Genomic DNA, 13591 nt, shown 5'->3' with positions numbered 1-13591 from the left:
TCCCTGGAGGACATGCTAACGAAGCTAATTGGGAGTTTCAAGCAGACCTAAGGAGAGGCAAGGGAATAAATATCAGCAAGAGAGAAGGAACAGAAAGGGATACAGAGAGTTGAGTAAATCTTTGCTAATCGGAAAGTCTTTGGAAATTCCATCCTTTTTCTTTGCACACTTTTATATTTCATTTTGTTAATTCTGTTTGGACAAACCTCTGAGTTTTGTTTAGTTGTCTTGAACAGACATTCACTGCCTATTAGTCAGCTGGGGCCTGCTCCTGCCCAGTGCTGAGGAACTCACAACCCCAAGTATCCTTCATGGTAAAGTCAAGATTTATACTCACATACTAGATGATTCTTTTTCTGAAGAAAAAGAAAATTGTATTATAAAAGTTGTTACAAAGCTTATAATGATTTTGAGTCTTTTGCCTCAATAGTCTCCTTGCTCAGCTCTTTTAGAGACAGATACTGGGGAAGGGCAGTGATGTGCCTGTTTAAAACTTATTTTTGAATTTTTAGTTAACACTGTTTCTTTAGAAATATGCTTCAGATGTTCTGTTCAATACTAAATGCCATATTATGAAGAAATCCTGTTGAAAGATAATTGCTATTACTACTACAAAAAACATTTATTTGCCTTTTATGTATATCACACCTATACACAAACATATTCTTGTACTTTCAGAACTTGTTGGATTAACACTTCAACATATGGCTGTCCTACATTCCAACACATAGCTCTTCTGCAACAAGACTACAGGAAAGAATAATAATTTTTACAACAAAAACCATCTAAAGAATGTGCCTGGCACAGATGGGTCTCAGGTACCATGTTGTTAACCAGTGTGCTCTGATAATCATGCCAGCTACACAAGTCTTCCTAACTGCAGACCATGCCAGATAAATCACTATACAGAATCCCCTGCTGCAGATTTTCAAACAACCAAAAAAAATGCACATACCTAAGAGGTCAAATCTTACAGTAAACGGCTACCAAAATCCTTGAGCCAGAAATAAAGTTTCCCATATGTATAAAGCAATTTTAGCTGGAGTTGAAACTGGTGAGGGATGTGACAGGCAAGGAGATGGCTGGGAAAATGGACCATAGCATATTGCTAAGGGAGCTACATTTGTTTAACCTGAAGAGGAGGAAGCTGGTGTTTGCATGCACAGGCGCGTGTCAGGATAACAGTCACAAGCTGCAGCAAAAGAAATTACAACTAGAAATGAGAAAAAATTCCACAATCACAGTGATTAAATACTGGAACAGGCTGCCCAGAGTCTGTGAATCCTTATACTTGCAGGTATTTAAAGCTCAATTGTACGAGACTGTCTTGTGTCACAGCTCATTTTGAAGTCAGTCCCGTCTTAGATGGGAATCAACTGGATCATCTCCAGATGTCCTTTCCAACCTAATTTATTCTAGATTCTTACATTTGAGTTCCCAAAGCAAATCCTAATACAAATGCAACATAGCTAAGGACAGCTCTAATATTCAAGGAATCATAAAGCATTCCGTCTTTCTAAAATTGAGGGTGCCTCCAAGTCTGATAATGCGCTCAATCTCTTGCCGTTTTTTATTTTCATTCCGGATTATAGTAGTTAGGTATTATACCTACAGTGTCAAATAACAGATTCTAGAACTTTATATCAAAAAAATATATCTAAAGTTATTGGCTCTTTAAAAATAGTTTTTCCTTGACAAGAGAGAACTTAAAGTTAGACTGTTTGTAAAGTCAGAGATGAGGAAAAAGAATGTAATTAAGCAGTCAGGGTGCAAAAGAGAATGGATGTGAAGGTAACAGAGAGCAGAGAGACTGGCTACAGAGGAAACTTCAAACTTGCTCAGAGTAGGGAACACTCCAGGGCTGTAGTGGGTAACAGATCAGCTTCAATGCAGACCAGGGGCTCTGCCACACAGTTTTAATGTATTAATTAATACATTACTGAAAAAGGAACTAAAAATACTTCTCAGATCCTATGCTGCATACACTACCATTAATTGGTGTGATCTATTTTTTCTTCTTGCCTTGAAATTTTTGCTTCCATCTCTTATTTGCTTTGCAAATCTGTTTCATACTTGTAACAGAAGTATGTCATATGGTACTTAGACATTGCAAGCAAAATGGAGCCTATGAAGAGACCAAGGGATCACAAGCAGGACCTGCGAGAAGATGAGAGCTCTGGAGAATAGATCAAAAGCCACTGCTTTGTCTTTCAGCTGCAGTTTATAATGTATTTAAAAATGACCAATATTTTTTTCCTTTCACTCCCCTAATTAAATTCACGGATAATTTTTAAAACACATGCGCTCTACTGATTGCTTCTCTTGAGAGAGGAAAACAAACATTAGACATTATATTAAACTGCCTTGCATTATTTCGGAGCCATTTTTGGTTTTTACTAGCCCTGAGCAGCCAAATGATGATGCCATACGAGGTGCAGATGCAGAGTAGGTGCAGCAAACAGGCTGTTTTCTGTGGTAGCAACAACACTGTTGCACAGTCTCCCCATCCACCTGGGGAGGATCTGGTGGTTGCACCGTGCAACAGTGCTGGGTGGGCAAAACCAAAAAGGGTGTCAGTTCAAGTTTGCCTAAAATTAGCTCTAACACTTGTAAACTGAAAGTCAGGTGAAGTACCTTTATAAATGCTGTCTCTTCTTTCAGTACATATATGTATTCATCTATTACACTGCAGAATTAGCAGTTTGTGTACGTGTAGCACCCAGATATAAACCACTTCCCACTGCTAACCCTCCACTCTGCAGGTGTTCATTACTTTGGTACATTTTAACTACTTGGATCAAAGCATTTTGTCTTATGCATATGCCTCAAAATGATATACTTTTTTTGGATTTCTGTATGATGTTGAGAGCTTCAGTCAAACCTAAAGCTCTCTGTGCAAGCTACACACAAACAGACCTGAAGAAAGAAAAATTGGAATTGCTCACGAACTTCATTCCTTTCTTGAAGGACATCACCTGGAGAATATGAATGATCTGTAGAGCCTGAAGTTGTGCAGCTGGGTATTTTACATATAACTAACAGAGATCTATAGTCATCTGGAAAGAAACCACATGTCTAAAAAAAAACCACACTGTTGTTATTCCACAAATTTTTCTAAACTTCTCAGTCAGAGTTCAGTTATAAAAGATACCAGCACTCCTATTCTGACTAAGTCACATTTTTCAAAGCTTTCAGGTAAGCAACAGGAAATGGCTGCGAAAGACAAAGCTGTAGGTCCAGATGCACACAGATAGCATCAGCCACATGCCTACTAATTTCTGCAAAACAATCTTGACGTGCTGCCATGTAAGGGTATTGTGGGCTGCTCCTGCACAGGCAACAATCATTGATACTGTCTTTGAACTGGTGTGCATTAATGTTTATAAATATGTAAAGGGCGAGTGTCATGAGGATGGAGCCAGACTCTTCTTGGTGACAACCAATGATAGGACAAAGGGCAATGGGTACAAACTGGAACACAGGAGGTTCCACTTCAATATGAGAAGAAACTTCTTCTCAGTGAGGGTGACAGACACTGGAACAGGCTGCCCTGGGGCATTGTGGAGTCTCCTTCCCTGGAGACATTCAAAACCCGCCTGGACACGTTCCTGTGTAACCTCATCTGGGTGTTCCTGCTCCAGTGGGGGGATTGGACTGGATGATCTTTCGAGGTCCCTTCCAAGCCCTAACACTCTGTGATTCTGTGAGATATACAATTATCTGCAAATACTATTTAACTTCCATTACTGTACAGTGGCACGCTAGTGATGGAAGGTAAGGTGTGGGTTTGTGCTCTAAAGACTGGAGTAGCAGTGTAACCTCCAGCAAGACAGACCAACAGCTTTTCAACAGCACTCGGTACGCTCAGAGTCTTCAGAGCAATGAACAAATGCTCAGATTCTTAGGAAGCTGAAGTCTTCACCAGTTTCCACTGAGACAAATGACAACCGAAACTATTTGATACTGAACAGTTAAAATGAAGTTTCCTCATTTAGGTACTTAAATGGATTATGTTTGTTGCTGCTGAAACTTTTGATACAATCCTTTCAGCAACTTGGTTATTTAATTTGTGGGGATATTTGTGGATATAATGCTATCCCCTCCTTCCCTTCACCCATTTTCAGTATGTAACCTTGTAAGCAAGATGGAACAGGTGGGTGCATTTCCCTGAAGCAGGGAAATCTGTTGACTCTACCCCTTGCAGATTCTAAAGATGTTCTCTTATTTATATGATTATTCTACCTTTGGTATAATGACCTCTGAGTCTGACTGTAATGTATCAGAAATAACCACACATTGAATTGCATTTCCTTGTAAGATTATAATTTTCTGCTTTCATATTTCATTTGGATCTTTTCACAAGACTCATTTTTCTTGTGCTTAAACAACTAATTAATTATGATTACATCTAAGACATTTTGATATATTAATGAAATTTAATTGGAATTAAGTTATTAATTCTAATTATAATAAAAAAAATGTAGGAAAATTAATTATTTCTTGTAATGTTTTTCTATTTCACTAGCTTCTAATTTTTAACATTTTCGTGAACTGTTTGGAATGTCTTGCTTTATCTAACTTCACCACAAATTTAAGCATACTTTTTAATAGCGTGTCTTGTATTGCTCTTTATCTATATACTATTTTCTCTTTGATATTCTTTCATTTTTACTGACACAAACCACGATCATTCTGTACTATGCTGAGTGGATAGAAGGAGAGAAATTGCTAGTATACCTACAGCAACAAAAATTTATAGTAGAAGTGCAGTTTATGCCATGAAAACGTGGCTTCGATAAGACCATAGACTAATGATAGTGATATCCAGATATTCAAAAGACATAATTGCACCTCGAGTTCTGCTACTGTAGCTGCATCAGTTAGAAGCAGTGTGATAGTTTTGACCTAAAACTCTTGCCCAAAATGCCTCCTCCAGAAAAGTATCATCTTGAAGGAATAAGAAATTACATAAAGCAGAAAAACTACTCAACTCTGATTTTTGAACTAATAGGTAAACATTACTAGGAACTGCCATACAAGGTCTCTTCGCAGTGTATTTATTCATTGCTAATGCCTTTTTTTTGCCTTTGCTGTAGCTGCAGTACAGGTTCCATATATATATTTAATAACTGAGAGATCATCCATAAAACTGCACAATTCACAATTAATTGTCGTTAATAAACCCCCTATAACACAAAGCAAGAGAGTTTTAACAGTCTTTTAGGGGAAAGCTTTGCTTATCTTCAAAGTTTCAAATTTAAACTTCATCACAAATCATAAATATATCCATAAAAATCTACAAAGTTTCAAAATAAAGTAAGCCTAAAGTAAACATTAGGGCAGCAGCTGACTCAGCACCAGGAAGCCATCGTGCTTCTTGGTAAAATAAACTCCCAAGAGTTTAACATACCATCACGTTATAATGTAAAATAGCAGCTCTTCAGCCTAGTGTAAGGTCAAAGCTACTGACTCCATAGGATACCAGCAGCCAACATAAACACCAGCCTCTAATCTGCAACATGGAAATACGTGCTTGTGGAAATTTGATACAAGCCAAAAAAAACCAGCCAAGTATGAACAGGAATATATATGTATATAATTTACTACAAAGAGATATAGTAAACATTGGTGTTCTGGCCAGTGGCAACTTTTCATTAGCAGAAAAACACCCCCCAGGGCAGTATCAGTTATGTGATGACATTAATCAATTTTTAGGCTTGCAGTCAGATTTCATTATAAGTCACACTTCGATCATTTTTGTTTGGAGAAAAAAAAAATGGCCTAAACATCAAGAGAATCAACTTAAGGTCAAAAGATAACTTTTTTCCCTTACAGTATGGAAAATAACACAAACATCTCTTTGTAGTTCTAGAACATTACAGAACAAAGATGACACAAAAAGACAAATTCTGGGTTGCCTTAATGTTTTTTTTTAATCTTGGTAACATAAAAAGCTTTTGTTAGACCAAAATTACCATGCTACTGTATCTAAAAGAGGCCTCCATTCCCCTTGTTTGATAATATACTATCAAGATTCTAGACTATCATTTTTGGCGGAAAAACAACAACAACAACAACAAACAAACACCTAAAACAAACCAAACAAACAAACAAACAAACCCAACCAAAACACCACACACCAAAACTAACCAATAGGCTTTTATTTGGAGTGATATACTTTAAAAAATACAGATTCATGAACTGATGGCAAAATTCTGACTTCAATAGGCCCAAATTTCATGTCCAGAGCATACTGAAATCTGTGGAGTCTAACTGTCTGTGCTTCAGTAAGACCAAGACTGGAGACATCAGTAACATTAAAAAAAAAGCCAAACCACAAACCCAAAACAAAGACCAAAAATAAAACCCCATACCAAAAAAAAATACCCCAGACTCCTACGAACTTATGCCATACAGCAAACTATGCCAAACCCCAGCAAACTTCAAAATAGCAAGTACTATGAGGACTGGGTATGCTGGAAAGGAGATACATTTAATATTTAAGGACATCCTTATGAGAGTCATAGCTCCTGGATTTTACTTCCAGAAGAAACAACTCTGCTCATGCTTTCTGGCAAAGAGGATTATTGTCATAAATCATCCTGAGGATGTATGTCCTAAGGGATAGAAAACATTACTAATTCTCTATTAAAAAGTCCTCCCCAATTTGTAGAAAAAATGCTAGTTATCTAAATTGCAGGATTGTTTTTCATTTCCAGTTAACTTTGCTAGAATTTTTTCTTTTTCCATAACATAACAGTCAACTCATTGAATGCATTTTAGCAACAGCTTTCTTTAATTCTTAAAGATGTCTTAAGAATCAAATAAACAACCTCCCATCATTTCCAGTTGTTCTTAAGATCTCGTTTTTCTGATCATCTCAGAAGATTAATGTCAGAGAAGTGAATTTTGTGTCTTATAAAAAAGAGAAAATGCTATTTTTCATGCATGGTAATTTGCATTCAAGAAACTATGTAGCAGAATACAGCTCACTTGCCCACGGAAAAATATCATCTCTGGTATCGTTTTTCGTCAAACTGATTCGATTTTCTGAACATGTCATTCTTCACTAACATAATTACTTTTTGAAACAAAACAGATAGAGTGTTGTCTTTTCCTCCCAACAAATATAGAAGTGATATGAAGAGAATGTTAGAGAATTGGTAGTGGAACAATGTGAACATCTGAATTAAATCAGAGCCTTTTACAATACTTGCTTTATGAACACTTCCTGAGTTTTTAATCATTATTTCACACTGCAGTTACAAGATACAAAATTTTAGTTAAAAACCAAAACATTACAAAATCCAAATGAGGTATTAATAGCTATATGCTTTCCTCTTCGAAAGAAAAATATTGTAAAACTTAGAAAAAATAGTACTTGAGAACTGAAGTAAAAACATCATCTAGATTTAACAATGTTGTTGTTTTGTGCACGTATACCCACTAACTTCATAAAAGTTGTGCAAATCTATTGCAGGTGTCAATAAAAAAAGTTATGTGGAGATCCCATTCCATTTACACTCCAGTTATAGAGCGGAGCAGATTTTTACTTGCTTTGGAGTAAGGAATCAAATAACTGACAGTTCTAAGTAAAATTTTCTACTGTGATTCAAATGAAAAGAATGGGCAACTTTATTTTACCCCCTCCCCCCCCAAACAAAGAAACAAAACTTCCTCTGGATAGGAATTCTCTGTCCCCTTTTTCTCCCCCAGAAGCCATTGATGCTATTGTTTCTATGCTTATCACCACCTTATCACTGTCTTTTTTTTTTTTCTGCATAGCTGTACTGACACCTGTTAATAAGATACACTCTCAAGAAAGATAATGCATGAAATACAAGGAAGGTTTCTTTTTTCTCCTTATGTAAAGACCACAAAAGAATGGACATTGTTCAGTGCACAAACAGAATTCACAGCTTCAGCTTGCTCTTCAACAGATGGCACAGTCACTCCAGCAAGTATTCCTCCCTCTCAAAAACGGTAATATAAAAGCCAAGCTGTCTGGCAAGGCTATACAGTTAAATAGTAATAGATTCTTTGGTGAAAAATTCAGTCTGAGAGCACACAGAATAAAAACATGTTCACCTGGCAACTAGCAGAACAAGACTCAGATTGCCACTACAAACACTGACTCGTGATGGGGCAATAGTAAGCGAAAGAAAATTGCAAACACAACAGCAGGGAATACCCACAGAGGAAACTGAGTCCTGGCCTGTAAAATACTTTTTATTTGAATATTAAAAAATGCCAATCATATGAGAACTATATCCAGAACAGACCACAGCGGAATCCTTTTGAAATATCCTCCCAGTTTAACTGCAAGTTATAGCTGGTTAATCAGATAGCTCTGAGTTACAATGATTAAAGCATATTCTCTCCTCTTTTGAGGAAACCATTTTCTAAGGTGTTATTCTGGGAAGATAAATTACGTGTAAACAGATGTCATTAGACTAACTGAAACACTATTACAGAACTGCGTAGTAACTTGGATAAGAAAGCATGAGTAAAGCTTCTGCTTTTACTGTGCAAAAATTTCATTATTATTCTACCGTATTTCCAGAATATCTGATGTTTCAAAGGATCCAGCAAATAGGATTGTTACTTATTCCCTCTGCCATTGATAAAAAGAATATTGTGCTATTAATTTTAATTTTTATAGTACTGAAAGCATGCAGCCTGATTTTCAATTCCTTTGCTCTCAAAATTTATATCCATTGAGCACCCATTAAAAGGAAACAGCATCAAGCAGAAGAGGAACACTGGTTTGCTTTCTTGAAAACCATCACATAATTCAGAACAAGAATCAAGTGGCCATCATTTAGGAAACAGAATTTGTCCATCTGCAAAACAGACATTTATTAAGTTTTTCTTCTGTACTTCATTTGCCTAATTCATGTCTCTCTAGTTTTCAAACGAAAAGCAAAACAGAACACGTTGTGTTCTAAAGCTAAGAGGACAAAATAACTTCATATTTTCTTACCTTTGCATTATAGGGAATATAATGCTTTGATAAGGCTTCAGGAGTGTGCATCCATGTTTTGTCTACAGAAAAGCAAAATAGAAGAAGCACTGAATAGGTTATTCAATTGTTAATTTAACTATTATAGTATCTATCTGGAAAACATCATTAACCCTGCTTTTACTCAGATAAATATCTATCTGAAGTAGTTCTTGGGGCTGGAGGGAAACACAGTTTATATTATCTCACAACGTCCCAAACATTTACATGAAAGAATCTGGTTACTTCTCTTGGGCACATTTGCCATCTTAACCAGCTTGATTTACCATAAGAATTCCAGCTCCTCCCCCCCCCAACAAACTTATTGGTCTATGGTTGTTTTTTTTCTTTCTGTCTCAGGTCAGCATTTTCTGCATCCTGCTCTTGTTTAAAGCATTGACTGCATGTAGCATTTCTAATTATGGGTTTTTTTGATGAATTGTGTGCTTTTCTGGATGAATTATCAAGGTAACAAAGAGACAAAGGAAATTATTTTCGTAAAACCTATCCAAGCAATACGTGACAGAAAAAAGTCCTAATTCTTCTACCAGAAAATGGAAGCAAGTCAGACTGTGGTAACTGATTCAGAGGTTTAGATCTTTTTTCATCTTTCCTTACACATCCTAAATAAATGTGCATATTTTTACTCCTTCTTATGCAAAGGTAAAGAAATCTGGATGGGTACTCTTGGCTCAAAAGGAAATCTATAACTTAGCAAGGGTACCAAAAAGATGTCTGGATTCTATGAGTCTTGTGCCATTGATAAAAACAGTGAGTCAGAAAGTGCATTTCCAACATCCAGATGTAGATCTGCAGACACTGTAACATGGGTATTAAAGTTTTCCATTGACATTTATAGCAAAGACATGCAAAAAATCATGCAAGCTATCATGGAAAAGTTTGTTACCATAATTTCATTCTGAATTGTAAGCTCTGATTTGGGACTTATGAGACTCAGCAGCTGTTTGAAATACTGCTTAGAGTTAGTTTGATTTCCCAGTAGTTGAGACATATCCAATTTCAGACATTTTGCACCCAATAAACAAGAAAAACATGAAAAAACAAAAGCTATAAAACAGGTATACATTTAAACACCTGATGTAGAATGTGGCTTATGGTTTGGCATGATCCGTAACATTTAAAATTAATTAAATGGATTTTCATAGCTTAGTACTTAATTATTCATTCTGATGCAACAAACAAAATATGAAACCCTCAATGAAAGTCACATTTCATATTACTATTTTATTAGCTGCATACCAGCAAGAATTCTAGACACTTTATAGATAAATAAAACACTAAGTCCTAAAAAAAGGACCAAAAGTCTAGATAATAACCCAAACTGACAGCTGTATGCATATAACCTAATAGTAGTAGAAAGTGAAAAGAGACGCATGCTATCAAACCATGTGAAAACTACAGTTATTTTAGATCTTGTCTGAAGCTCTTAATCTAGGTTGCCTTAGCATTTATGTTAAAGCTCAACTAAGTGCCCACGGTTAGGATTTTTTTTTTGAAAATTATGAGTTTGAGCCATGCAGAGTCCATTAAAACCTAAGCAGAGTTATGCTTGAATGAAATACGAGAGATTCTAAGAGGTAAAAGCCTAAATATGTGGCGGTTTTAGAAGGTTCTTCAATTCGCCAATTTTACAATATTAACTGCGTCAAATGACCATTTGGACGAGCCACGGTTTGACAGATGGAATTGCAAGAGTGGAGGCAGGGGGTTGGGCACTATCATGGTCAGATGATTAACAGTGCTTAGAATTGAGACTTCACCCCTTTCTACTTTCCATTGAATCACACCAGCCCCTTGCCATTACAAAGGAAAGATTCTTTTACAATCTGCTTTTCACATCAAATGCTTGGTCATCACACAAACTGTGAGCACTGGTGTAAACCATTTCAGAGGCCTTAGCAGCACTGGGAGAGTCAGGGAACAGGAACGTGCTGACAAATCACACGCTGAAGTCAATGGACTCAGGGACTTCATAAAGTATCCAGAACAACTGTGCTATGCTTAGCAGAGGATGACATTAGGTTAGATAACAGCACATCTCACCATTTATCTACCAAAAAGGAAAGCAATAACAGCGCCAAGAAACTGTTCTCCTTTTGAGATTAATTTCTCCATACTTTAGTGCCCACAGGTACTGTGGAAGGGGTTCACTACAGAGGCACTTATGAACTATTTTCTAAAGGGCAAAACAATGCTCACCAGTGCAAGTTTAGGTCAAAGGTTCCCTAAGCCCCACTCCCATTATAAATTCATGCATGCTAAAAATGGTTCCACTTAACTATGTTTCCAAAGCATTTACCAAAGCATATGAGACCTAGTGGCCATTCCATTTAATATATTAACAGAGATACTCTGATTTAAACTTTTTTTTTTTTCTTTTTAGTGTCACAGTGAAAATACAATTATTTTCAGGACGTAAAAACTAAAAGCCTTTTTTTCTTAAGTGAATCAAAATCTCCTTGACATCAATTGACATTTTCCTTGCTAATAGATGATAAGAAATTTTGGAACTATCTTGTCTTCCTGCTTTACAAAGTTTGCATTGGAAAGAAAGATCTTATGTGACAAACAGCCTAACAACAGCCTCCTGAAGAAGAAGAGAACATTCCATAAGATCTGTGCTGCATCTAGGTATTAATGCTTCAGGGAACAAATAGCTTACTAGCTTCAGTGTGTGTATATACAAATCTGTATCTTTCATTTTTCCTAGGTTATCTATTTTTGTAAAACTAAAGAAAACCTTCACATGGAACACACAAGCATTGTCACTCTGTAAATAATTTCCTCAGTCCTGTGCTGTAAGAGAGACAGGCAGGTTTTCACATACCTCACGTGTGCAGTCAGACAAGGTCAATTTGTCTCTTTTACTACTACAGGCAACAGACGAATTGCTAATGCTGAGCCATCAGAGTTTGTTACCAGGGTTTTCATCTGAATGCAACGCCTAAACATTATTAACAAACAAATCTACCCGTATTCTTCTATATTTCAGCTATAGTATTTGTTCCAACCATCTTCTAGAGGAATGACCATGTGTCTAATAGCAGTAATTTACTTAAGTCATTACCATGTTACTATGATTAAGCAATTGGAATTATGAGTCATATTCTGCCTTAGGAAGGTATAGGCAAATACCCATCAATACACATAATTCAAAAATAATTACTTTTGTTTTGGTTTGGTTTTTGTTTTGTTTTGTTTTTTTCCCAAACATAAAATGTTCTTTGGAGGAGTATTTATTTTTTGTCAAGACAACAGAGCTGTATCTCCCTAGAACAGAGTGATCTTTGCAGAATTCTTTGCCCGCCTGTGTCCTTCTCTCATAGTATTTAGGACCTTATGAATGGTTTTAAACAGCTGATTACCAAAGTAGCAACATGGTAGCACAAAATGCTGGGTTGGCATAGTTACCAAATGAAAAAAAAAGAACAGTTTTTCCATTCCCTCCAATAGTAATACTCACTGCGTAACTCACGCATTTCATAGCGCATGTTTTTAAGATACAGATGCTAGCATGTAGGTTTTGACAAGAAAGGAAAATAGGATCGAAATAATATACTAGTCCAACTAATCAGTGATTAGCAAATCTTTGCTTCTGCACTTCTAATTTGTTGATGTTAAGAACTTTTAACAAGTTCAGCTTCCTAAATCAAATAGAAAAACAAGAAAAAATTCTGAGGTATTTAGCATGTACTTCTTACATCTTCTTGACACAACAAGAGATACACTGTGTCTTTGCTAAAAGCTTCTATTTGAAGTTTACAAAGAAGTAAGTTTACAAGTTTTTGAAGAATTTACACGTTTTTTGAAAATTTACACTTTTTTTGAAGAATTTCTAACTGTTTAAGTAAGAACATTGTGTGTGCCACTTTGGCTGGGCAAAACAAAGGAAAAGGAACAGAAATGTGAATTTCAAAACAGTTAAAATAGAATATTAATTTTCCAGTTCAGGAAAAATATAATGCAATAAAAATAATGCAATAAAAAAGTTTAATTTGAACTTTTTTTAAAATGATGATAAACTGGAAAGAGAAGGAAGAAGTGGCAGCAACCATTCAGAACAACAAAAATATGCATATTTGTAGCTTTCTCTTGCTTATGTACCTAAGGTACACACTCCTACATATCTAAACAATTTGATTTCATAAAGTGGTATTTTCCTGAGTGACATATTTTGGATGTTGTTTGTAATTTTTCCACAGTTTCATAAGACAAAGTCCTATAAAATGAAATAATAATTCTAATTTCTTTCAAGGTATGGTTGGTACATATCCAAACTTCTTTCACACAGAAAAATCCATCTTGTCTTTAATTAGACATTCATCCAGTTAACTAGCAATGTACGTCTGTGACTCCAACATTTAGGTCATAGCTTGGGGAAGGTACTTGCCATACTTGCCATAGTAAACTTGGACAAGAACTCTACATCGTACACTAGTAACAATTCACATCAACAATTCATTAGCTTGTAGATCTCAAAGATGTGCTTGCCAAATCGCTGTGCGAATCATTTAACATTCTGTAAATCAGGCTGTATAAATTTTAATAGGGTAGAAACAAAAAACCTTA

General features: G+C 35.9%; 1 protein-coding gene across 7 annotated transcripts in view; it reads right to left on the bottom strand.

The window, feature by feature from the left end:
* Window positions 1-13591, bottom strand: part of GULP1 (GULP PTB domain containing engulfment adaptor 1) — a 155361-nt gene that overhangs the window by 57744 nt on the left and 84026 nt on the right. For all 7 annotated transcript variants that reach the window (XM_065069870.1, XM_065069867.1, XM_065069873.1 and 4 more), the window contains one exon: window positions 8984-9045. In XM_065069870.1, coding sequence (XP_064925942.1) covers window positions 8984-9045 — 62 coding nt within the window. The remainder of the gene's footprint in view (window positions 1-8983; window positions 9046-13591) is intronic.

This window comes from Columba livia, chromosome 7 (assembly GCF_036013475.1).
Source record: "Columba livia isolate bColLiv1 breed racing homer chromosome 7, bColLiv1.pat.W.v2, whole genome shotgun sequence".
Taxonomy (NCBI): Eukaryota; Metazoa; Chordata; class Aves; order Columbiformes; family Columbidae; genus Columba; species Columba livia.
Note: the sequence above shows the minus strand (reverse complement) of the source record. Positions and strands in the feature narration are given on the sequence as shown.